At 41.5% G+C, this 26129-nt stretch overlaps 1 protein-coding gene across 1 annotated transcript in view; it reads right to left on the reverse strand.

The window, feature by feature from the left end:
• Positions 1-26129, reverse strand: part of ROBO2 (roundabout guidance receptor 2) — a 587768-nt gene that overhangs the window by 95538 nt on the left and 466101 nt on the right. Inside the window, exons 14-16 of the mRNA XM_065421111.1 lie at positions 25879-26000; positions 11509-11740; positions 2729-2853 (exon numbers count right to left, since the gene is read on the reverse strand). Coding sequence (XP_065277183.1) covers positions 2729-2853; positions 11509-11740; positions 25879-26000 — 479 coding nt within the window. The remainder of the gene's footprint in view (positions 1-2728; positions 2854-11508; positions 11741-25878; positions 26001-26129) is intronic.

The raw sequence follows: 26129 nt of genomic DNA on the forward strand, positions 1-26129 counted from the left end.
TTTACCCTGTAATTCAACAAACACAAAAAATGCTCCTTACATATCCTGATATGTGCCATATTTCAAACCAGCACTTTGTGGCGCGAGTGGTATATTATTTCAAGGCAGTTTTGCTTCTCTCTCTTATATTTATTCATGAGCATTTCCTGAGACATTTTAGCATTGAGATGTTCAGGGACTCTTTTTTAGTTGAAGGGATCTGTGGAGACTATTACTATAATATTAAAGAATGCATTAACTACCACTCTAATTCCACTCAAGGGAACCAATACATAAAAAATCTCATATATGCATGTATGTAATTACTGTACCAAAGGAAGGTGCTGCTGGTTGAAAACAACATGCGGTTGCTGACAAAGGGCTGGATTATCACAGACCTTACTTGGCTCAGCAGAAGAGAAAGCAGGAGTAACATCCCCATTGCTCCTATGCTTGGCACTGCTCAGTTTTTGACTCTAGCTTCACAGTACCAGGGGCTACTCACCTGATACACCTCCCTGTAAGCACGGAGTGGGGGATGGAAGAATCCCTGCTTCCCTTAGGCTCAAATAGAGCTTATTTGCTGGCCAGAGTCCTGGCCAGGTGCATGAGGGAGTGGGGAGGAGTCATCATGATTTGTCCTGATCTGGTCCTGGGAAAGTACAGTATTACATGGTGCTCCTAATTTAAGGCAGACTGTAAGGTTGCAAACCAGCACTTAGTTAATGAAAGCATTTTAGACTATTTTGACAATGGAATTGTTGTAGGCATAAATGAAGGAAGAAACAAAATTCGCAGATGTGTGTGTAGCTCAGATTGTAGGAAAATGCTGAGATATTATATTACGTAATAAGAGAAATATCACATAAGCAAGTAATTACAGATTAATTAAGATTTTCAAAAATAGGTGCATAAAGGTAGGATCCTAAATTCACATTTATTTAGGTACCTAAATAAGGTACCTAATTTTTAAAAGTGCTGATCATACAATGCTTGGCACTGAGATAAATGGCAGCTACTGGGTCACTTTTGAAAATCATGTCAATCAGGTACATAAATATGGAATTAAGAGCCCAAATTTAGTCTCCTAGGTTTTGAAAATCTTGGCCTATGTCCCAATGCATATGTGTTAAAGTTGTGTGGATAACTCTTATGCATTTTCTGATGTTTTTAATGCTTAACCGCGAAGTCATAACATTCTCTTAAGATAGTTTTTTTTAATGGAATTTATATGAAGCAAATATTGACATACTGGAGTTGGTATGAAGATGAATTGATGTGAAAATGAGGTTTCAACAGCATAGTTGGTTTAATAAATTGTGGTATTGACCAAACCAAATAAAACAAAACAACAAACTAATACATTACAAATAAATATTGTGTGTCTTTAAAACACCTACTCAAGAGAGCGAAACATAAAAGAGCCTACACTGATTTTAAAACTAAGTGCCTGCCTCCCTCCTCCATCTTTGAGTCAGATTCACCCACATTGGAGCAGGGGGTATAAATTACACTTTCCTGTGTGAGATGACCAAACTGCATCCACAAGTGGCAATGCCAACACTTCCACTCTTCTGGGACTTCTGTTGGGGCAGGGCAGCTTCCATTTCCACCAGAGGCTCCATATGAGACCCACTATCTCAGGCTATTGAAGATACTCACTAAAATAGTGTATCCCCCTATCCACATCCTTCTGACATCCCCAATAGGATTTCTCCCTGAAGAAGGGAAGTTGTGGCCACTTTCCCCAGATGCAACCTCTGGCAGTTTTTTTTGCCTGTGGAGCTTTGTTCCTGGATTCCCACTAGCTTCCACTGGCAGAAACCCATGCTGAATCTGCCCCAAGAATATGGCTTCTCAAGTTAATTCTCTGATCTCTAGCATGTATGCTGCCAAGCCCATCATTTCCCCCTAGCATTTGGGTAGAAGATGTAATGAGGGCTGAATGGGTTTTACTACTATTACACCTGCTGTGCAAGGCTATTTCTGTTATTCTATGTGCTGCTGGGTATTTATTTACTGGAGTGGGATGAACAGTCCATCGGATAGCATTTTGTGACATATCCACGTTGTAAACATTTATTTATGCATAAGTGGTCCAAGCATGGGATTGACCATTGACTGATACGGACTCTGAGGATGACACCTTGCAGACAGCACATCAATGATGGAGGACAAAAGATAAGTAAAGTGAGCTACTAACCCACTGAGAAACAGAGACAGCATACTAGTGATGTTCAACCTGTTGCCCCAGGGAGGCTGCTTGTGGCCTGCAGTTCTCTAAATTATGGCCCTTAAAGGCGACCGTGGAAGAAGATTTGAATTTGATTACAAATTGAACTTGTGTTCTCAGGGTCATGCCCTGTGATTTTTACACTGAAGTGTTTGAGTCAGCTTTGTTTCAGGGCAGGGAGGAAGGAGTAGCTTTGGCTGATCCACTGCCAGCTTCCCTGTCAGGCAGTGGGAGCTCTAGGATAGGAGCTTGGCTGATTCACCCCGAGCCTAGAGTAGTACCTAGTACAAGATGGCTCCTCTCCCCCACACAGATCAGTTTTGTTTTTAACATAATGTTGATGCTGCTTAACTTGAGAAAAAAAGGTATAACTGCTCAGACCTCTCTGCTTGTTATTATATAGATGCGTATTTCATTATGTCAAAATCTAAATCCACAAAAAAAAATGTGATGTTCTATAATTCAACCACACAATTTGGTTTAATTCACATCCCTCCCATTGTACATCAATTCTACCTTATACTCCTGGATGATTCCATTTTGGTGATCTGGTGGGGGAGGGTCCCAGGAAATGCTGATGCTTGTGCTGTTATGGTTTCCAACTGTTAGAACAGTAACAGACTGCGGAGGGGCACTTGGAGCTGTACCGGGTAGAAGGAACAAATAGAAGAATGACATTAGTCCAGTTGCTGTATCATTAATTTTGCTTAAACAATGTAAGAGTAAGCAGAGAATCTATGAAGTTTGCATTCTCATGGGCTTGGAGATGTATACATTCTTGGGCAACGACAATTATGAAAAATGCCTTTCTGAAGAGAAGCAGAGCATTGAATGAAAATGCAGTAGTTGTGAAACACAGAAGCAATGCAAATCACTCTTATTTTATTTGTTTATTTATTTGTTTTAGCATGTCTCAAGTTTACATTAGAATTAGTCTCAGACTTATATTCATTTTCTTATACACATGGTTGCGACTGCATGCAGAAATTAAATCTGCTAACTCAGTCCGCCCTAAACATTGTTCTGATCCCCCTATCCCCACTGTCCCTCCATGATCTAATATTGCCTAGTGATGAATAGAAGGGGATATTTTTAAAGACACGTATCTTTAAGGTATTTAAATGTAGGATATTCCAGTTTTTGCCTGGCCAAAGAGTTAAAACACATAGGGCTTTAATCTCACTCACATTGCCAGAGAAATGGTCATATATATTGTTACTCCTTTTGATTTGAGGGATTAGCCAAAATTTTGGGGCCTTGTGGGTTGTCCCAGTTAGGAGGATAAATTGATGATGCAGTCAGGTATTTCTCTGAAGCAATCCTGTTTATTTACAAAGAATATCAGTGCTCAGACCTCTCCGGGACAGAGCAGGAATCAAACAATCAGACAAATGACAATTTCTTTGCTCACAGTTTGAAGCCTCTTTCACACAGCACTGAGCTCAAAAAGATCTCTCTTTCTAGGCTTTTCCTCGGGGCCATGCTCCAAGTGCTCATCCAGGCCGTGCCCCTGTCTTTCTGCTCTTCCTCTGTGTAGCCTTTTATTTTGCTTAAAGTGAATTTAATGTTATAATACACCACCGTGGGTTCAGCTCTGGTTGCTACCGTTTGAAGCTCAACAGAGTGAAAATTGCCTCTGGTGCTTTTTTCAAATGTGGAGACTCTAGAAACACACCAAGTCCAAGGATAGGGACCACATACACAATCACAAGTACAAAGTCCTGTCCATACTACAAGTTTTATTAAAGCAATAAGTAAAGTTACAATTACAACTGTAAATAAGTAAAGTTACAATTACAATTGTAACTTTAATGTTTAATTATTAACATGCAATAATTAAAACTGCAGTCATACACACATCCACAAAAATATTCTAGGGTCTGATGGACTTCTCAATAGATGATCATTGCTAGAGGTATGGTTCCTGCTGGAGGGATGAGATCATTCCTTGGGTTTTCCTACTTTTACCCAATCATGGAACCCTCTTTTATATTGTAATTCTGACTACACCTAACTCCTTATACATATGTATGAAGGTGCTCTCTTTTCCTTATTTGTTCTTCCACACCCCATGACTATTGGGGTGCCTCATTTTTCATAGGCTGTTCTTAGTTCCTCTTATTCTCATTAGCATCTACGCACAACATGTAGCCTGCAGTCAAGACAGACATTCAAAGATGTTACAATTAGGTGTCTAGTGGTTTTGGACAATACACTGCGGTCATTACGATCTACTTTTCCGTAACATCACGTGTTGGCACATCTTTACAGTAATCTTGTGACTTTACTGCACAGAGTTATTCCCAGTTCACCCACTCTTGTCAAATGTTCTTAAGCCTAGGACCTAGTATGGCTAAACTAACATCTTACAGGTCTCAGCCTGCAGGCCTGCGTTCCAGCCATGCTTTACTTACACACATAATACACACTCATCGCTCCTAAATACTTATCAATCCTATACTTGTATAATCCTACAATTTATTTCTATTTAGCATATATCAATTATATATGAAATAGCATATGAACTGACCATAACATCACATAATAGAATGGTCAAGGGATGATAAAATGAACTAATGAACATCTGTAACCCTTTGTGGTGTGCATCTCTCTCACATGCATCCCCACTCAAAATAGCAAAACTTCTCCACCCATACAGTTAAAATTTCTGAATGACCTCACATGTGCTATTGTTGTAGGTGGTGACATGTGCCTGTGTTTTGTTTGAGGCCCCTATTGTTTCAGCTACCTGGTTCCATAAAGAAGTTTAATTGCATCTTAACATTATTTTACCCTCTGCTTCAACGATATTGAACCCAACCCATAAAAATATCCACCTCTTCTTTTCCCTGGGTGGTTCCTGTTCTGCTCCATCATTCACTCTTGTCCTGCTGCTTTTTGTATGTTTAATCACTTGAGTGTATTGAACATTTATGATATCTCATTCTTTTGCAGTCTCTCTTCCCATGTCCATGCCCCAGATAAAGAATACAGAAGTGTTGCCACAGTTCCAGGCTAAGTCACCAAAGTGATTTGTGTTATTAAGACATTTCCCTGGGAAAGAATGTCATCACCTTCCGCATGACGCCTTTACTCCACAAGTGAGAATGTGTGAACTGCAGGGTCCCCCAATTATTTTTTAAAGAGGTTATGGTAGAGACTACATTATCAATTTCACAGCACCATTAGCACATTCATTAGAGAACCCACTGGCATTCCAAGCACCTCTCACTCTTGCTGTGATGCCAAGTTCTGAAAGCCCCAGCAACCTGTAGGTCCAGGGTTTTTTCTGGTACATTTCTGTCACATTAAACAAAAAAATCACTGCGGTCCAGGATTTCCAACTGAAGCCTTTCCCTCAGTTTTCTCCTCTAGCTCTGTATTCCTGTCCATAAAGGACTTGGTTCACTTTGTTGCTCCATTAATTCTGAGGGCACCAAAACTCTGGAAAAGTCCTTTCATTACTGGGTTTTCCTGATTGTTTAAACACCCTTGGACCATAGTTCCCTGAAAAGTGGGCCTAAAGTCACCGTCATCTCCCTATTCACCTTTTGATCTTCCCTGGCTTTCAATGCCTGGGTTACCCAAAAGCCCTGGCAGCCTCAGGACAGCTGGGATGTCAAGATCACTCAAGTTTCCTGAGTCAGTTCAGGATTCATTAATTTTTCCTATGGCTTCTCGACTACACCTGATGTTTTGCAGAATATGACCAATAAATCTGGATCCAGGAATTTAAACTCAACTCCTTTTAATGACTGTAATGGGGGGAATCTCACCTCTTGAGAGACTCCTAGTAGCTGGGTGTGATACACAATCTTTTTCTCATGCCTGGAACCCTCTGTAGGCTGCCAGCTGACCTTGGTGGGGCTTGAGTGGCTTGGCCCTCCAACCAAGTCACAAAGTCCAAATGAAACACTTCTGAGATAGTAAAGAGTTCAATGAATGAACAGTAACACTGCCCTCACTAGGGTCTTCAGCCCCAGCTCTGGACCCTTTAAATTCAGCCCTGTGTTTAGGTTCTCAAATAAGCTATGTCCCCTTCTTCGGGTTTATGCCACTGTGACTGGTAGAGGAACCTGGGATCTCTGACTACTTTGGGTTCCAACTCAGGGACCTTATACATAGCAGCCACATAGTGCTTAATTTCAGTTTGTTGTTGTTTCTTCCCTGGGGCGCTTCCTACCTAGTCCCACCCCCCACCCTCTTTATTTATGTATTTATTTATGTATTTATTTATTTATTTATTTATTTTTGCTTCACTCTTATCTCAGGGTCAAAGTTCTTAGTCCTCTCTCTCTCCCTGCAAACCCAGCTATTCAAATGCAGCCAGCACCAAACTGTGGCTATCCCTTGAGCACCTGTGGTCAGAGAGGAGAACCTGGCCTTGCCTCTCTTGTCCGAGCCAGGAATTGACCTGCTAAGGCCCGGCAGCTCCTTTTATCTGAGCCTGCTGGGTTCTGATTGGCTACTTCTGTGAAACCTCTCAAAGCAGGCCTGGAGGACCCACCTACACTGCTCTTTTCCTCTGAGCTAACTGCTGGTCTGGGATATCTTTGTCTCCCTGCTTGGGATCTTGACCTACCCCAAGCTCTTTGAATGCATGAACCTGGAGGCCACCTCCCTCCATAACCATCCTCTATTGGGGTCTTCATTCCAGAACCTATTCCCTTTCTGTCTTCCCAATACCGCCTACTGGTATGGCCTCCACTACTGGTACTGTCTTCTATACTTAATGCCACACCCTTGCATCGAGGTGGAAGAGTCCCCCACAAGTGTGAGAACGTAGGGTTCTTCACACAAAGCCCCTCATATCTACTTTCCTAACTGCCACCTCCTATCTCCTAGCTGTAGGAATATCCTGCTTGACCTCTCCAAAGGGACTGCTCTGACCTGGGATTCTTATCCATAGCCCTCAGGACTCTAACTTCCCCCATATGGTTCAAAATATTATGATAGAAAGCATTCTGGAGTTCTTGACAAACTTCCCTGTTGTTGCTCTATCACGTTGATCACTAGCAGCAGGTTGGCTGTGGTAGCCTCTTCTTTTATGGTGGTCATCTTCTGCTCTTAGGTTGCTGCCTGTTGTTGTTGCAGGATCAACAGACGTGACTCCATCTTTCCCTTCTTTCAGGGTCTGGTCTGAAAATCCCACTTCTAGTACCAAATCATAATGGGGCCCTCACCTCTTGAGTGCCTCCTAGCAGCTAAGTGTGGTACCACAGTCCTTTACTCACCCATTGCAGTGTAGTGGTCTCTAAGGAACTGCAGTAGCTGATGTAATTTGTGCAGCACTTAAGTTGCTCTAAGTTACTCCAGGGGCAAATTGGCCCCTGGCCAACCCAAATCAGTGAAGCAGAAAGGTGGCCTAAAGCTACTTTTCTCAACCATGCTGAGTATAAAATTGGTGCAGTTGAAGACTAGGACCTAAGTTTTGTAGCACTTGAAACAGAACTAAGCCACATAATAAAAACAGTATCAATATAAAAAAAATCTATTCTCTCTTTAACAACAAAAATGTAAATAAACGTACCTGATTCTAAAAGAAAATTAATAATAAATGCATGAACCTGTAGGACATCTCTCTCTATAACCATCCTCCATTGGGGTCTCCATTCCTGAACCTATTTCCTTTCTCTCTTCCCAATACCACCAACTGGTAGGGCTTCCCACACTGGAACTGTCTTCTATACTTAAAGCCACACCCTTGCACCTGCATTATTATTTTAATGGCAGAGATTAAAACTAAGCTGCTTATCCTTTTGCATTAAAATATAATGGACTGTTTTGTTGAAATACATTCACTTCCCTCCTTAATGTGTATAACATTCATTTATATACAAAAATACACAATGCATATGGAAAGATACTACATCACATATACATACTGTACAAACCTATGTAGAGATAGAGAACTGAACAAATACTGCAAGATATTTTTGAAAAATATTCATTTTGATTTAAAAAAAAAAGTCAGTTCAACTGTATTAATTCCTTCTTTGAGTTTATATTTTATGACTATTATAGTGAATTAATTTACTGGAATTTTAAGAGGATACAGAATAATATTAATGGAAAGTGAAATTGAAATTAATAAAAGCCTTGAGTCAGACTAATCCAAACAGAAAGTGGACACTATGAAAACAGTGTCCAATGAACACTAAACAAGAGAGCTCAAGTTTAGAATACCATACATTTGCAATGAACAGATCATGAACAACACACAGACCAAGTATTAATTATTTCCTGAGGAATTTCAAATAAGTGAATGAATTTGAAAAAAAAAATCATGTTCAGCTTTTAGGATAATTTGTGAACAAAAAACCTGAAAATTATCAAATACATGATCCATTATTATTTGTCCAGTTCTCTCTTTTGCGCGCGTGTGTGTGTGTGTGTGTGTGTATAGACAGTCCTGACTTCTCTCTCTATAATAATATTGCTGTCAGCTGGCACCATGATATAAATTAAACCACTTGTCTGACTGTGCTGTAGTTATTAAATAGACCACACTGAAAAATAACATTTTTAAAACTGTTTTCTCATTTCCCTTGATGCTGGCTTGTGGAGAACACCTTGCCTGATTCTTGACAGATCAATTATTCCAGTGCTCAGCTTCTTGCTACAGATATGAAAGAACCCAAATCACTGCTCATCTTTTCCAGACACAACCAAACAGAATTCCATTTGTTACTTTCACAAGGCCAAAGAGGTAGGAGATGAATGGATACTGAATTGTAACAAATGTCTGATCTAGAGGAAAAGTCTAACTGTGGTAAAATTGATTTTTGGAGGTAGGCCTCAGAAGTAACATTCTATGTCAAATTAAATCCAGTAAAAAAGCTGAAACTTCTTTCTGGTAGTACATTGCCTTTGCCAAAGCTATATATTTTGATGCTGCAAAAATATACAGTATTCACAGCACTCTTCCAAATTGTTTCTCTAAAGATAGTATAACTGACTTTTTCAAAAGTCAGGTCTGAAAAGTCTGATTTTCAAAACAAAATCAGATGTCAATGCAACAAGTGTGATACATTTAAAAATACTACTCCTTTTATGTATGAATGAGAAGTAAATCGTATTCACCAAACATTTATTTGGGACTATCTTTACAAAAGTATGAACAGCAAGGTAATTACAAAGATAATTGGAAGAATCAAAGGAAATAGCCATTGAAATACACTCACTAATTTTCTCACGGAAGCTTATGTTACCTCTTGGTGCTTTGATAGAAAAAAAAGTCTATCACACAAGCAATTAAATACTGTGGGGTTTGGGGAATCTTTTATAGTGGTTGACATTTGACAGGTGGCAACCATTTGTTTTTCTGAAGAAGACACTAGTCAACAGAGTGGCCGAAGGTTAGACTAATATACACATGGACTGTGACTTTAACACATCTGTAGGCAAGGAAAGTTCTAAAAATCTTTACTGTGTAGAAAGTTATTCCACAAGAAAAAGTGGCCTTTAAAGTAGGAAATTACCTGACAGGTTCTGCTGGGAGGTGAGGGTTACAAATGAAAATGTCACTCCTGAAGTACTTTACAGAAATTGACTATAGATACAAAGCCTTTTCTCTTTTTTAGCGAGTCTTAATTTAACTTTAGCAGGAGACACTTAGATGAACTAAATAAACAACAAAATTCAATTGAGAATGGACAAGGATAAAATCCTCTAGTGAGGGGGAGAAAAATCCTACAGTGAAATTCTAGCAAAGCAATTCCAACTCAGTAAGCTTTTTCCAATTTTCTTTTTTTAAACTTTTAAAACAAGCTTTGTTCATACTACAGTGAAGCTAATCTTTACTGAAGAATTTTGGATTTATGATCTAATCGAAGCAATGGGAGTCAGGCATTCCCAATTTCTTAACTTGCCTTTGTCAATGACTCCCTGTATGATCTCAAGCAAGTCATAGGACCCTCAGTTTCTCCATCTGCAAAACAGGGACAGCAACTACCTAACTCACAAAACTGATCCCAGGGTTGGTTACTTAACTGTTGTCTAATTAAGTAATTATAACATGTTTGAAGGTGAAAAGTATAATAATAATAATAACAACAACATCAACAACTATGATGATGACATGTTCCATTCCAAGATCTCAAAGCATGCTGCAATCATTATTGAATAAACTTCCTCACAACACCCTATGAGTAATGGAGATCACATAGACCCATATCTGAATGATAAAAAAACTCAGGCACAGAAAGATTACAGTCAAGATTTTAATAAAATAGATGCCCATTTTGAAAGTCTTGGCCTACATTTCTTGCCTAAGGCTTCAAAAGAAGTCTGTGGCAGAGCCAGGAAGATAGCCCAGATCTCTTGACTCCAGGTTTGTAGTTTGGCCACAAGACCATCCAAGAGATGCCAATGGTGGCTCAGATACTATGGAAATAGGGATGATTAGATAATTTTTTTAAAAAAATTGTGTGTGTGTGTGTGTGTGCGGGGGGAGAGAATACTTATGTCAAATCCAGCTTAATTTCTCCTCTCTTTACACTCCAGCCAACTCTAAAAGCATCTCTTTCTAAGCAGAACAATACATCTATGTTGCATGATGTACAGAGGGTTGTTTCTTCATTTCGGTGTTATAAGATGGTTGCTACTTCTGTATCGTATGCATGTTCTGATCTGTGTTTTAAGGATATTTTCCTGACACTGAGTAACGGACAACTGGTTTCATTGTGTTTAGCACCATAGAGGGCTGCTTCAAGAATGGTGTGCTACTTGGACTAGTCTTAGTGTTTTTGCACACTAATTAAAGGCATTATTGGGAATCCTTCACCCATCCTCTTTCCTAGCCATGCCATCCATCTATGTTATTTCCCATTCAGAAAAGAATGCCTATTATTACTCAGTCATCTGCAAAAGGTTTCTCTACTTGCAAACCATGGACTGGGTCTGCTGCACCAGCAGCCTGGGTACTTTAAAGGAAATGCTGTTGCAGAACACGTGTCAGAAACCCAAAATTGCTTGCTGCACACGTTGAAGAGACAAAAGGTAAATTTGTTAGTCTCTAAGGTGTCACAAGTACTCCTGTTCTTCTTCTGGAGAAGAGAGGCATAGGACTGGCCAATGCAGACCCCATAGCATTATACCACCCAAATAGATTGTTAGGTGAAATCCTAAAGCCAGTTTTTCATGCAAAACAGGGAAAGCTTCAGTGAATTATGTACAGACATTTTGGAAACTAATTAGAACAAAATTATTTGCACAGTCTTCATAATGAACACAATGATTTCCCCTTTGAGACAAGATGGGGAAGCCGGTTGCTTTTTTTTGACAATTATACTAACCTTCTTCAGTAGTACGGGCAGACTTTGATTCACTATCCATTCCTTGGAATTCATTGAAATAGGGTCGAACTTTAATTTCATAAGAAACCCCTTTTTTCAAGTTGACTAGGACAGCACTGCGCTCAGTGGGGACTTTCACATCCAAATTCTGCCATGCCATTGGAGAAGACAGGCCTGATGTTTGGCGATACATTACTCGATAGCCCTGAATAAACTGGGATTGGCGGTCAACCTGGAAATAGTATGAATTGGCACATTAATATACATTTTAAAGTACATGATCCATAATCCAATAATGAAACCAAAAAGGCTACTTACTATATTCATGTGTTTATGACAAACAGCAAACTAGTCAGCTGCCTGTTATTGACTTCCTCAAAATCTAAAATTAAAGCTTCTTGTGGATTATTGTCATTTCACTTAATTTTTTTAAAGTGGTGTAACTCTCTCATTGTTCCCTTTACTTTATCCCATTAGATATTATGATACACCCACCTACATCTCAAAGCATAAAATAAATAACAAAAATCATAAGTAGATAATTTTCTAGCAATTTATCATAATGAGTATTGCATGTAAAACAATTAAAACTAACTTGGCTACTGATGTGCTGAAATATGAGAAAGAAAGGAAAAACAATTTATTTTCAGAAAAGTACAAAGCTTTGAAGATGTACTATATGCTTTTAGTTAGTCCATTACTTGGCTTACGGCTGGTCCTTTCATGAGATATTCAGGAAAGCAAAATAAACATAAACAGATGCAGAAAAACAATGACCAAGAAAATGTGTTGTTTCCTGTGTTCTTAGACTAACCAGTCTATTTGCATTCTGAGGTTACAAAGCACTCATGCCATCAGATGAGGATGGAATGTTGTTGTTGTTTGTATTTAATTTGTTGCCGTGCAAACAGAATTCAAGGTCAGGGTTGTATACAGTAATATAACAATTCTACCCTGTCTTTCAAAACAATAAACATTACAGTAATTGAAAGAAAGATAGTTCAAAATGTATTATCTTGAAGTGACCACAAGCATTTTTATCTGGAAAAAAAGGTATCATATCAAATAACGCTGAGGTATTATGCCATACTGTACTGTAACATTTGCACGAATTTGTATTTTAATCTCTAACAGTCAAAATGTTGCATGCTAAAAGAAGATTTTCACTTCTGCAGTTGTCAAGCAAACAGCCAAAGAAAATAATACAAGTAGCACGTTCTGTGTGTCAGTTTGGACATATAGCTGACTGGGTTGTTAACTCTAGTCTTATAGCTGAGTTGTGACAAGAACGATTTCCTTCACCCTCTTGACAGCTTGCTAACTCATCAAAGATTTTCCAGAATTAGAGCTATGCTTGTTTGGGCTATGTCAAGAATAAGTGGGTCCAAGACTGAAGGCACAAACCAAGATCTTCTGACTTCCACTACCTTTACTATACCCCTCACTTACTAGTCATTAAGTTCTTCAGTTCTTATAACATTAAAAAACAGAGCAAGCAAGAAGAAATCTTAATTTACGAGAGCAAAGCAAAAATGTCTTTAATCAAAATTGTCACTGTTAAAAACCTTGCAACATATGTTACAACAACATTAAGCCTGCATTTTATAAACTTTTCTACATTCACTTTAAGTGAATTTATGCACTGAAAGAGGGACATAACTCACAATAATAGCTTGTTAATACTGAAAGAATCAAGCTGTGTTTTTAAGAAGAACATTAAGCAGCTGTTTCCAGATGAAGGGAGTCTGTAAATCAGGGTAAATTGTTTTTATCCATGTTTGACTTTCATTAATTAAATGTTTTACAGACGTAAAGACTTTATGAACCTCACGTTTACTACGAAATACAGTATTAACTCCTTTGCATACTTCATAATAAATCATTTTCACCTAAACTATAGTATATGGCTGAGCTGTTTAATAATCCAAAGCTAATTTAAAATTAGATTTCTCTCGAAACTTCAGAAAAATACAGTGTCACTTTTAATCTGACTTTTTTTTTTTTTTTTTTTTTTTGCTGAATCTTTAAGAACTGATGGGTACAAAGAGTTGTCAAAAAGGGAACATTTAAAAAAATGCTACGCTGAAAATCAGTAGTCTGTATATAAAATATGTGTATATTTGTGTTTGTGACACCTAAGCACCCACACAGAGTACATCTAATAATGAAGGCTCATAAAGCTGCATACAATGAAACTATAACTATTAATTCAGATCACCAGATTTTAGCCATTAAATATCTTCAATTCTGAAGTGTGAGGTATTGCAAGCATTCACTATACTACTAAATATTAGAACAAAAGACCTTGCTAACCATTTTATAACACGCTCAATAGTGTAACTAATAAAGCACCATCTATAGTGTCATCATTTCACTTGTGGTGTGTGCTTATGCACTGCCACCTGAAACACCCTGACATATTGTTAATGTCATGTATTTGGGCCAGACTGTGGCTGGCCCCACAATCATATGCAAGGAATATCAGGGAGGACACAAGGAAAAGCGTCCCTTCTCTTGTCCTACACAGGATGCAGCCACAGACTACTCCTAGCTAGTACAGATAGCAATGCTATCCACCCAAAAAAGCTGGAGAGGAGGTGGAACTAAGGGCACCTTTCTTCCTTCAAATAAGAGGGTGCATATGCCTTCAAGGGGCATATAACCTGGTACCAGAGAATAATTGCTGGTGGGCTGCTGCTCTACACTGCCCCCAATATCATGTGATGCCTTAAAAGGCACAATTGATCTCGATGTCATGATGACTATTTAGTAGAGGAAATAACTGTAACACCAATCAGTTTCCTACACAGGGTAGGCAATAAACAATAGATTTTGTACTGAGCTAACATGTTTGTTTTACCTACTAATAGGACCAGTTAAATACACTAGTGACACTTTGTGCACTGTTAGCACTAGTTACAGATACATTTCTATGGACCAGGAAACTGCCTTTTCCAGATCTATGCACATCACAACCAAATGCTGTATGGATTCTAAATCCATTAGATTATACTATCAGGCTATTCAGGTGTTAAAAATATGACACAGAAATTCATCACTTAGCAAACCCTGTTGCTATGGCTTCCTGGGGACAAGCCCACTAAGCCGCAGTCTAAAGACATGTTGCAGAACACTTTTTTGTATGTAAATTCTCCTCCCAGAATATCCTGAATAAGATACTACTTATAATTATGCCAATAGCAATTCTCCATCTGGGCGGAATAACTTGTGAGTTTGGTCACGGCTACTGTACATCTCAGTCTGTGCCAAGTTCAGCAGTAAGAACTCACCATAACCTTGGAAATTCACCAGCATTCATACCTGGCCAGAATATCCATAAGGGCTAGATGCAGGATCCTAGTGTGTTCTGAAATCACTCAAAAGTAACTACTCCTGAAGTTTGAAGTGGGATATATCTAATATTTAAAGGGCTGCTCATAATTTCTTATCTCTGACACTCCTTTCAAATCCGTGGGGTTTACTTGGATAACTACGGGATGGGTAGCCAGCTGTCTCCCTCGCTCAGTTCCTTGCCTCCCAGCTCCCATGCTCTGTGTGAGTCCGTGTCTTACGCTGTGCACAGTGTGTGACTGAAAGCAGAGGAGTGAGGGGCAGAGAGATGAATTAGAATCAGTCAGCTGGTTCATCCACCTCTCTAGTATCATCAAAACCAACTTTCTAACACTCCATGGAAGGCACGGGGGTTGGAGAGAGAAGAAAAGACATTATAGGGACCAGGTGAGTTCTTGGCTGAGAGGGAAAACAATATTGTGGAACAGAAGAGGAGAAAGGGAAAGAGTAAGAACTCAGAGTGGACCAGGGCAGGGGAATTAAGCTGTATTCTTGAAGTGATGTGACAGCAGGAGAGTGCCGCATTAGAACTGGCACTTTTTTTTTTTTTTGGTCAAAACAGTTTTCTGTTGGAAAATGCCATTAAGAGAAAGCCAATTTTTTTGTGAAACTCTATCAATTTTGACAACATTTCACTGGGGGGAGAGGGTAAAAAGTCCCACGTTGCCATTTTTAGAACAGATGGTTTCAATTATTTGTTTTGAAACAACTTTTTGTTTCATTTTAAATTTTAAAAATGTACATTACAAATGATCAAAACTGAAACAAAACATTCTGAATTCATCAAAATGAAAGAGTTTGATTGACCTGAAACAAAAAACAAAAATGCAGAAATATGTTTAAAAAAAATAAAATCAAAAATTGGTCCTTTGGTCCCAATTTGAGTTGAAACATTTTTTTGGAGTCTCGTTTTTTTTTTTGTGGGATGGAAAATCCATTTTCCAATTGATCAGCTGAGCTCTGATACCATTACAAAGAAAAATGAAGGGAAACATAAAAAGAATCAGCAACATAGGTCTTAACCCAGTAAAATAGCAGAGATCTTGTTCAGAATTGTATAGTGTTTCCAGCCTGTGTTTCACCTACATAGACAAATTCTTTCAAACAGCAGAGTTTACTCATCATTTCCTGACATTTAGAAATTTATCCTCTGTAATGGAATGCTCAGACTATATTATAATGTACAGCCACTAGGTGACACCACTTATAACATACCTCACTTGAGCTGGTAACAGCTATAGGCAGCAGTGCATTCATGTATCTCATAGAGAACACATCTCTTGTATCTCTCTCAACATGATGGAAGCTCTGTAGCCAGTTCATATCTGCTGCAGAAGCCTGACATGCTAGTAGCAGCCTTGCAACCTGCCATGTACAAGGAGTACATGACATCCTCACTTGGGCATTTCATCAAACCCCAATAAAGAACATTTTAAAAAGAAGGTATCATAAATGCCTTCAGTGGTGACTAGATCTGAGCAAATAATTCATAACAAAAAGTTTATTGGACTCATGTAGACTCTTCTTCTTGTCACAGGACATCCACGAGCAGACAACCATTTCTCAAATATATTTGTTATTCAAAATTATTCAATGTCTTGCCATTTTTTAATCGTGTGTTCTAATCATGATTTATTTGTGCTGTGCTGGCTAGTTATGATTAGTGAGACAAGTCACATACTATAGTTTCCGTTCTCTTATTATATGAGTGCGAAAGTGTAACCCACACACCTCCTGGGTGTGGTGCTCTGGCCCATCTAGTAGCACTGAGACTACTTAGAGAAAGAGATTAATGAATCTGCTCTACAGCCTTAGCTAATAGGCATATGGCTTTTAGCTCATGCAGTAGAGTAGAGGCTCATGCACTAAACTTCAGAGGTCCCAGGTTTGATCTTGCCCACCAACAACCATGGCCTGTCGGCATTACACAAGCATGGCTGATGTGAATTCTCACACACATGGTATCATGGATCCACAGGATCTGTGCTACTTCCTAGATTTTAAACAGTCCTTTGGAGGAATCACTTCAGTATGTAAAGGGGTCCCACTCTTCCTTAAGGGTAGGCCACACAATCTCAGCACCTCCGAGACTTAGCCTCTGTGCTGCAGCACTCCTGTTTCTGCCCAGTGAGTCCAACTGAGATAGTCTCCAAACAGGAGCTTTTATTTCCTCTTCAGGGATCAATGCACCTCAGCAAGTATCTGCAGTGACACCAGGCAACTTTTCCAAAACAGAGCAGGGTTTATTAGTCAACTGGAAAACAGCACTGGGAAGCCCCTAGGTTAGTATAGAGAAGCAAATGTGAAGACCGAGTTCAGACTGGCCAACATCAGGGCTCTACCCAGTAAAGCTGCTGTGGAATTCATTTTGGTTGCCTGTCTCTCTGTCCCTTTCTCTCTTGTTCCAGAGATGCATGTGTCTTGTATCTCTTTGATCTCAGCTCCTAACACAGCCACCTGGTGCCCTTCCCCTTCATTCTACCACTTGGGATCTTTGCTTGGCTTCCCTGCAGAGAGGTGAGGGAAAAAATCTCCTTCCTCTTGGCTATTGAATGCTAGATGTGAATGTCCAGACCACTGGAGATCCAATTGTCTTTCCTGATCGTTAATTGATATGGCCAGTTTCAGGCAGTCCTTTAACAACCCAGCCATACCCCAGACAGATACCTCGTGGCTCCGGCTCTGATCCAAGGGCAGCTTTTTAACCATTTTTACCAACATGGTAGTAATTCCTAGTCCCAGTGGTGAGCTGGAGCCGGTTCGCACCGGTTGTTAAATTTATAAGCTGGTGTAGAACGGTTGTAAAGGGGACAGCAGGTGGGCAAACTCCGGTCTGTGGGCCACATCCGGCCCGCGGGACCGTCCTGTCCGGCCCGCCTGAGTTCCCAGCTGGGGAGGCTCCCCCAGCCCCTCCCCCGCCTTCCCCGGCCCCTCCCCCGCTTCCCCTCCCTCTCGCAGAGCCCCAGTGCACCGCGCCGCCGGCACCAGCGCTCTGGGCAGCTCTGCAGCTCCTGCTGCTTTGAGCAACATGGTAATGGGGCCGGGGCTGGGAGGAGGGGTTGGATCAGGGGCAGGGAGTGGTTGGAGGGCGCGGAGGTTCTGGGGGGGGCGGTCAGGGGACGGGGGAGGGTTGGGTAGGCGTGGGAGTTCCGGGGGTCTGTCAGGGTGGTGGTGGATGGGGTCGGGGCAGTCGGGGGACAGGGAGCGGGGCGAGTTGGGTAGGGGGTGGGGTTCTGGGGGGCAGTTAGGGTGGGGGGTCTCGGGAGGGGGTGGTCAGGGGACAAGGAGCGGTTGATGGGTTACGGGTTCTGAGGGGGGCAGTCGGGGGCAGGAAGTGGGTTGGGGTCGGATGGCAGGGGGGAGACAGGCACATGGGGCTTGTCCTCACCGCGTGGTTCCCTACCGCAGTGGTCTCCAAAGTGGGGTGCGCAAGAGGATCCTTCAGGGTGCGCAGCAGGAGGAGCGCCGCCAGAGCAGTGCCGCTCCCCACCCCCCCCGGCAGTTCGGCCGGGAGTCTGAGCGGCTATTTATTTATTTATTTATTTATTGCTTCAACAGTTCGGCTGGGAGCAGGGGGTGCGTGCTCAAAATTTTTTTACTGATGGGGTGCGTGATCAAAAAAGGTTTGGAGACCACTTCCCTACCGGGTCTTCGGCGGCGGGGGGTGGGTTTCTTCACTCGCTCCGGGTGAAGGACCTGCTGCTGAAATGCCGCCAAAAACCGGAGCGAGTGAAGGCCCCCCCCCCCGCCACCGAAGTGCCGCCGAGGAGCCAGTAGGGAACTGGTTATTAGGATTTTGGGAGCTCATCACTGCCTAGTCCAGTAAGTCACTGCCATGCTTATCATTCATAAATGTATTGCAGAAAATTCCAACTTTGTCACACATGGGAATGTGAAATTCAGTTTCCACAAATACTTGTGCCTGTGACTTTAAGATTTGCTTTATGCAAATATTTGTGCCAGTACAACTCCGTTACTTAAATGTTTACAGGAAGAGACATAAATCTGACTCCTCACAGCCTCAGTTAGGCACATCATGTCCTAAATTTTCTTAATATGGCCCCTATTTTACTGTTAACTCTGCATAGACAGACCTCAGTGCCTATATAGAGCCCTATTGAAGACTTTAGAGGTCTGAGGGATTCATCTGCATGAAGCTCATAGTGGGATCAGGTCTAAGATTTTTTCTTATAACAACCCTGACTCAAAATGTTAAAGATGTGCGTGCAGATTCCCTGTAATTTCACTTTCTTTTTGACAACCAAAGGAAATAAACAGTTTAAACAATAACAAAAGAAAAAAATTGGAAAGATAATGTTCCCTATTCACCCATCTGTAATAATAAAACCTAGCAGAAAGCTCAAAAATACTTCCCAGGTACACTGATTCCTTTGTTTAAAGTTTTCATTTCCAAATTTGCTCCAGTACAAGTTTTTCTTTAAGTCCCACAGAATCATAGAAATGTAAGGCTAGAAAGGACTTCGAGAAGTTATCTAGTCCATCCACCTGAGCTGAGGCAGGACCAAGTATACCCAGAACATCCCTGACAGGGGTTTGTCTAACCTGTTCTTAAAAACCTCCAAAGCTGGGGATTCCACAATCTCCCTTAGAAGCCTATTCCAGAACTTAACTGCCCATGCTTTTGGATGCTTTATAGGTGGAGCTGGTAAGCTTTTGTCAAGGTTACCTATCCACTACAATATCCTGTTTTCAATTGCTTATAATATTGCCATACTCTATGAATTTCTCCATATCAAATGTCTGACTCAAATTGAATTTTTTGGAAAGTTTCAGCTAAAATGGTTCAGCTGTTTCCAAGAACGAGATTAGGAAAAAAATACTGTGCTTTGCTCATGTTAAAAAATTCATACAAATGCTTATTTGAGAACTTCCAATCTCTTCTTCACACAATGCACAGTAAATCTGTGGAACTCATTGCCAAGGGGATGTTGTGAAGGCCAAAACTGTAATGGGGTTCAAACAAGAATTAGTTACATTCATGGAACATAGGTCCATCAATGGCTATTAGCCAAGATGGTTAGGGATGCAATCCATACTCTGGGTGTCCCTAATCTCTGATTGCCAGAAGCTGGGAGTGGACGACTTGATGATTGCCTGTTCTGGTCATTCCCTCTGGAGCACCTGGCTTTGGCCAGTCGGAAGAAAGGATAGTGAATCAGATGGACAATTGGTCTGCCCCAGTATGGCCGTTCTTATGAAGCAGGGATTTGAACATTTGGCAGAGAGGTGAGTTACCCTGATGTTAGGGAAGTGCCTTTCGCTGTTCTCATAAAAAATAAAACAAAAAGACCCACCCAAGTTTGGCCAAATTTTAAGACTTCAAAAAAATCTCAGCTTGTACATGGGCAGTAAAACTTGTTAGAGATTGGCAGCTAAGTTCTCTGACGATGCCAACTGTACTCAGCATTGTACAACCTTTCCCACCTCCTGGGTGCTGACAAGACCATGGGTGCCCACTCTTACAGGTCAACTGAGCATACTATAACCCAGAATTACAGAGCAGAGTAGGACTTTCCCTGAAATTGGGCTTCCTGTCTGGCAGGGGCTGCAGTGGCACTAGCCACAGGAATGGAGAGCAGAGAGACTGTCTCTCTCTCTCTATTGCAGGCTGTATGGAAGAGATGGAGGAAGGCAGAGGTGTACAGAGTGTTTGTGGGGGGAGGGGTTTGAAATGGATAGAGAGGGGTGCAGGAAACAGAGAGTGGTGAGGATAAAAGGAGGAGGGGGGCAGGAGCCATTGGGGGATATAGTAGTGGTTGACTGGAGCAGAGAGGAAGGGGACGGATTGGAGGGTATATACATAAGTAGAGGGGAAGGGGGACTGAAGTAGAGGCGAATGAAGGGTAGGAGCCAGGATGGTGGGATAAATAGGAGAAGAGGGAGAGGGAGGCAGGAACCAGGAGGGAGTGGATAGGAGCCAGAGCAGAGTGGGGCAGTCATCAGGGCATGGAGCGTGTGATAGATGCAGAGGAGAAAGAGGGCAGAAGCTGGGAGTAGGGAAGAGAGGCTAGATAGTTGTAAAGAGGAAGGGTGGAAGGAGGTGGTATCAGAGGGTTGATTGGAGAGGGAGTGGGGAGCAGAAGTGAACGGTTGGGGATTACTAGACAGGCGCAGAGAGTGGAGGGCGGAGCAGAGGGAGCTAGAGTGGGGAAGCAGAGAGGAACAGAGATAGGCTGGAGGCACAGGGCAGAAGGGTCTATAATCGTTAGAACACACTCCCCTCCAGACTCTGGAATTGAACCCAGGAGTCCTGAATCTCCGCATTCCTCTTCTGTCAGCAAATAGCTTTGAAATACACTGACCAAGTTTGTGTCTCATTCCTCTCTAGAGTCTGGTACCTACATAGGACAAGAGACTTTTCTAATGCTACTAGTAATTCCCCTAGCTCAAATGGTAGATGTCTGTGCTGTGGAGGTAAAGGTGATACCCTAGTGATGCCCTAAATTGAGATCCATATGATAGATTTTGTTTGCATTTGTTTTAAAACTAATTAATAGATTACATCCAAAATCAAGCACTCCACAGTCAGGAGAAACCAGAAATAAGGTTGTCTCCTGCGCAAGCTTAATTTGGGCCCCTTATGTGTATGCATTATGGTACAGTCTTTAATTACTTGATCACATACTATTTTTTTCACATGACATCTGCCTCATTCAGTGCACAGGATGGACCTGCTCTGAGGATGATTCAGGGTTTTGTAGTGAAGGAAACTGTTGTCTATAGGACCCCTGCTTTATCTGACGTAGAAGGTGGAAGGTGTGTAATGAATGAGGCAAGGAATTGCAGGAAGATAAAGAAGGGTCTCATGGGCTAGGTCTACACTACCCGCCTGAATCGGCGGGTAGAAATCGACCTCTCGGGGATCGAATTACCGCGTCTCGTCGGGACGCGACAATCGATCCCCGAATCGATGCTCTTACTCCACCAGCGGAGGTGGGAGTAAGCGCCATCGACGGGAAGCCGCGGAGGTCGATTTTGCCGCCGTCCTTACAGCGGGGTAAGTCGGCTGCGATACGTCGAATTCAGCTACGCTATTTGCGTAGCTGAATTTGCGTATCTTAAATCGACCCCCCCCTGTAGTGAAGACCTGCCCATGGTTAAAGAAAGCTGAATGCTGCCCTGGGGGGTTGGATTATATCCGTGCCTCTGCCACAGAGCTCCTTTGTGATGTTGGAGAGGTACCTTACCAGAATTTTCACAGTTGGCCACTACCAGCATGTTCCTCAATTTCTGGGTGCCCAAACAACCACACATGGGGCCAGATTTGTAGAAGTGCTGAGCCCTCACAACTAACATTGAAGTCAACTGGAGCTGTACTTTGAATGTATAAAGATGATATATACTCTGAAAAATCAGGTACCAGGTGTTTCAAGTTCAGCACCCAAAATTAGTGGACACTTGATAATTCTGGCATTGATATCTTTTGTGTCTCAGTTCCCCATGTATATAATGGAGATAACAATACCTTCTAATCTCACAGGCATGTTGTGAAAATAAATTAATTCATGTTTGTGAAGCACTCAGATACTATGGTGAGAGCACTATAGCAGCACACAGGAGGAAATTAATAATTTTGTATTCGGTACAGGGTTTGGATGGTGTGCATTAAATAAAGCCTGCGGGCATTCTTTGAATAAAGAAGATAAAAAGAAATATTGAACAACTACCCGTTCACTGAATGAGGCAGGGGTCCTGTGGAAAAAATACTATGTGACCATGTAATTAAAGACTGTATCGGGGGAAAAGTAAGTTGTAATGGTAACCTTAATACTGCCATTACTTAACTTTTGAGGGCTTAATTTTGCAATTTCAGACTTCTTTTGACATAGATATTTGGATGCAATATTATAGTCAATACATACACCTCTACCCTGATATAACTCTGTCCTCATGAGCCAAAAAATCTTACCGCGTTATAGGTGAAACCGCGTTATATCGAACTTGCTTTGATCCACCGAAGTGCGCAGCCCCCCCCCCCCCCTCTGGAGCGCTGCTTTAAAATTTACATTTTTTTTAAATAATGGAGATATCCTATCTCCTTGAACTGGAAGGGACCCCAAAAGGTCATCGAGTCCAGCCCCCTGCCTTCACTAGCAGGACCAAGTACTGATTTTGCCCCAGATCCCTAAGTGGCCCCCTCAAAGAGTGAACTCACAACCCTGGGTTTAGCAGGCCAATGCTCAAGCCACTGAGCTATCCCTTACCACGTTATATCTGAATTTGTGTTATATCGGGTCACGTTATATTGGGGTAGAGGTGTATATATAAAGTTTGCAAATCACAGTTATTATTTCTGGAAAATATTTCTGGAATTTCAAGTCCTGATTTGGAACAGAGGAGACAATTTCAGAATCATTTTAAAAATCTGTAACAACAGAACCCAAAGAAGGGGAGTGACTGATGCCAGTTTGCCAGCCATCAGAATGGTAGAAAGGCATCTAGGTGGTCTGTCATCTAGCAAAGCTTTTGAATTCCAAACAGGAATTACCAGAAGGGAAAGAGTCACATCATTCTTCTGGCATCTGTCTCCTTTTGGATGCTAGCTATGCTGGATATTTATGCTACATAAGTTGGCTTTACTCTCTGGATAGTGTGGTTGCTATCCCAGAGACTGTGGTTAATTAAATGATTTTGTCCTGATTGCTAGAAACTTTCTAATTAGCAGCGCTAACTTCCCCCTCCCTCCCCATCTCTTCCTTCCTTAGGGCAATTCTAATGTATCACTGATGGGCATTGTGTGCTTGTTAGATGGTGTAGGGTCACTGCTTTTCACATCAAGGGATCTAGCAAAAAAAGCTGATATTATAAACCATAACAATTTATATTTTCCTTATGAAAAACAGGGTAGGCACCAATGTGAGAGTTTGTTCACATTATTTAATCTCTTCCTGGTGGAAAGAATGAGTGTGTCTGGATCAAACTGTGCACTCCATTTTGTATTCTGAAGCCCTATTTTACTAGGACCTCCATTTTGTATTATTTGATGAACACATCTAACCTTGCCCAAGGCTAGCCTATTTAAATGCATTCCTGATAGCTATCCTGCCCAGGGAAGGCTCTTGACGCTTCACTGAAGGACTGTCACAGAGAAGCCATGGGGACTACAAACTGGGGCTATCAACTTTGAATGATTCTTAACTACTGACCTACCCCCATGGAACAAAGGGTTTTCTGCACCGGTGCCTTACTGAGGGAGGGGCTGGAGCTTTTCAGCTGAGCATGTGGCAAAAGGAGACAGAGACTGTATTTAAGAAGAGCTGCTGCTCTGAGTTGGAGACCAACCATCACCACATGTAAGCAGAAGTGGCTGAAGAGAGAGAGGGCAGGAGAGAATTTCCAAATTCACGGTCCATTTTGGTCAATTTCATGGTCACAGGAGTTGAAAAATTGTAAATTTCATGATTTCAGCTATTTAAATCCAAAATTTCAGTGTTATAATTGTGGGGGTTCTGATCCAAAAAGGATTTGTGGGGGGGGGGGGAGTGGGGTGTCGCAAGGTTATTGTAGAGGGGGTTACAGTATTGCTACCCTTACTTCTGTGCTGCTGCTGGCGTTGACGCTGCCTTCAGAACTGGGCAGCCGGACAACAGCCACCACCCTCCAGCAACCCAGTTCTGAAGGCAGGGCAGAAGCAAGGGTGGCAATACCGCGACCTTCCTAAAATAGCCTTGCCACACACACCTCTGACCCCCCCCCCCCCCCCGCCTGCAACCCCTTTTTGAATCAGGACCCCCAGTTTGAGAAACGCTGGTCTCCTCTGTGAAATCTGTATAGTACAGGGTAAAAGCACTCAAAAGACCAGATTTCACAGGGGGAGACAATATTTCATGGTCCGTGATGCATTTTTCATGGCTGCGAATTTGGTAGGACCTAGGTCTGAGTCCCCACCAAGCCAAGCTCTGTAGTGAAAAGGCAACAAGCCTTACATCCGTGCTGTAAAATTCACCACGCACCCTCTCCCCCCAACACACACATACATATACACACTTCTCATCTTCAGTCCCCTCTTCTCCTTTATAGTCTACATGACTCATTAGCTGCTGGCTGTAGTGAGACTGCACGTATAAACAAAAAATACTGTGCCCATTGCCTGGATCCCTGCAGTAGCATATATAAAATAATCATTCAAGCCCTGTGCACTGCTGTGGTGCTTAGTCCACTCTCCCCTCTCTGGTATTTCCCTCCACAGGGTAACTGCCTGAAGAACGAAGCACTCATTTGTGGTGTGTAGTGCCTTAGAAAATCTCTGCTTCTATGGGTACAAATCCCTTCCCTGAAGTGCCAGGAAAAGAAATGTAGCATTTTGAAAGCTACACACTATAAACTTAGTCCTCGGGAGCTCTAACCCTATAGTTTGACCTCTTAAACAGAGATGTTGTAGGTAATGTCAAAGAGATTCAGGCCTTCCATAATCCATCAGGTGAAGTTAGAGCTTGTGCTATAGAATGAAATACCATTACATACTTAGACCATGCATTATCTGCACGCACATCTGTCCACAAGTGTCTTGTAGGAAGATCATTATTGCAAGTAAAGGTCACCAGGCAATGGGATATTGTGGCGGGAGGTCCCCATGGATTGAAGTAGAGAGAGATTATGAAAATATCAATTTATCCTTAATTCTGATACTTCATTTTGCTTATTACACTCAGTTTACACACTGAAGAATAGTGTAAGGATCAGTCACATTTTTGCATTATGGGTTGAGACACATTCTGCTAAAAAGATCTTCTTTGTCAGTCAGTTAACATGCTTTGTGCTACATGTGAAGCTTCTGAACCTGATTGACTTTAACAAAGACAGATAGACACAATGAAAGCGTGAAAGAAAGAAAGAATCCATTCCTTTAGCACATTGTTCATTGTCTGTACAATGTTAGCTTATCTGGCCACTTGTACTCAGGTCAGACTAGAGTTTTTCAGGGCTGAGAAAGAATTGCAGGGACAAGTAAACAAGATTAAAGCTGTCAATGAAAGGTAGCAATTAGAAAAGTCTTACTGTCCAGGTGACTTGAACTGTAGTGGGTGTCAGCACAACAGGATTATGTAGCCGTACAATGACGTCTCCTAGCTCTTTCTGGACTTGCCTGTGATCCACTCCTTGTGCTGGTGGGCTGATATCTGCCAGGCCAACCACAGACACAAAATGATTATTTTAATAAGGAGCCTCACTTGTATCATTAATTCATTAGGAGGACTGACAAGTTTAATATACTGGGTTAAAATAGTCTTAGTTTGTATCACTTTCAA

The sequence above is a fragment of the Emys orbicularis genome, chromosome 1 (assembly GCF_028017835.1).
Source record: "Emys orbicularis isolate rEmyOrb1 chromosome 1, rEmyOrb1.hap1, whole genome shotgun sequence".
NCBI lineage: Eukaryota > Metazoa > Chordata > Testudines > Emydidae > Emys > Emys orbicularis.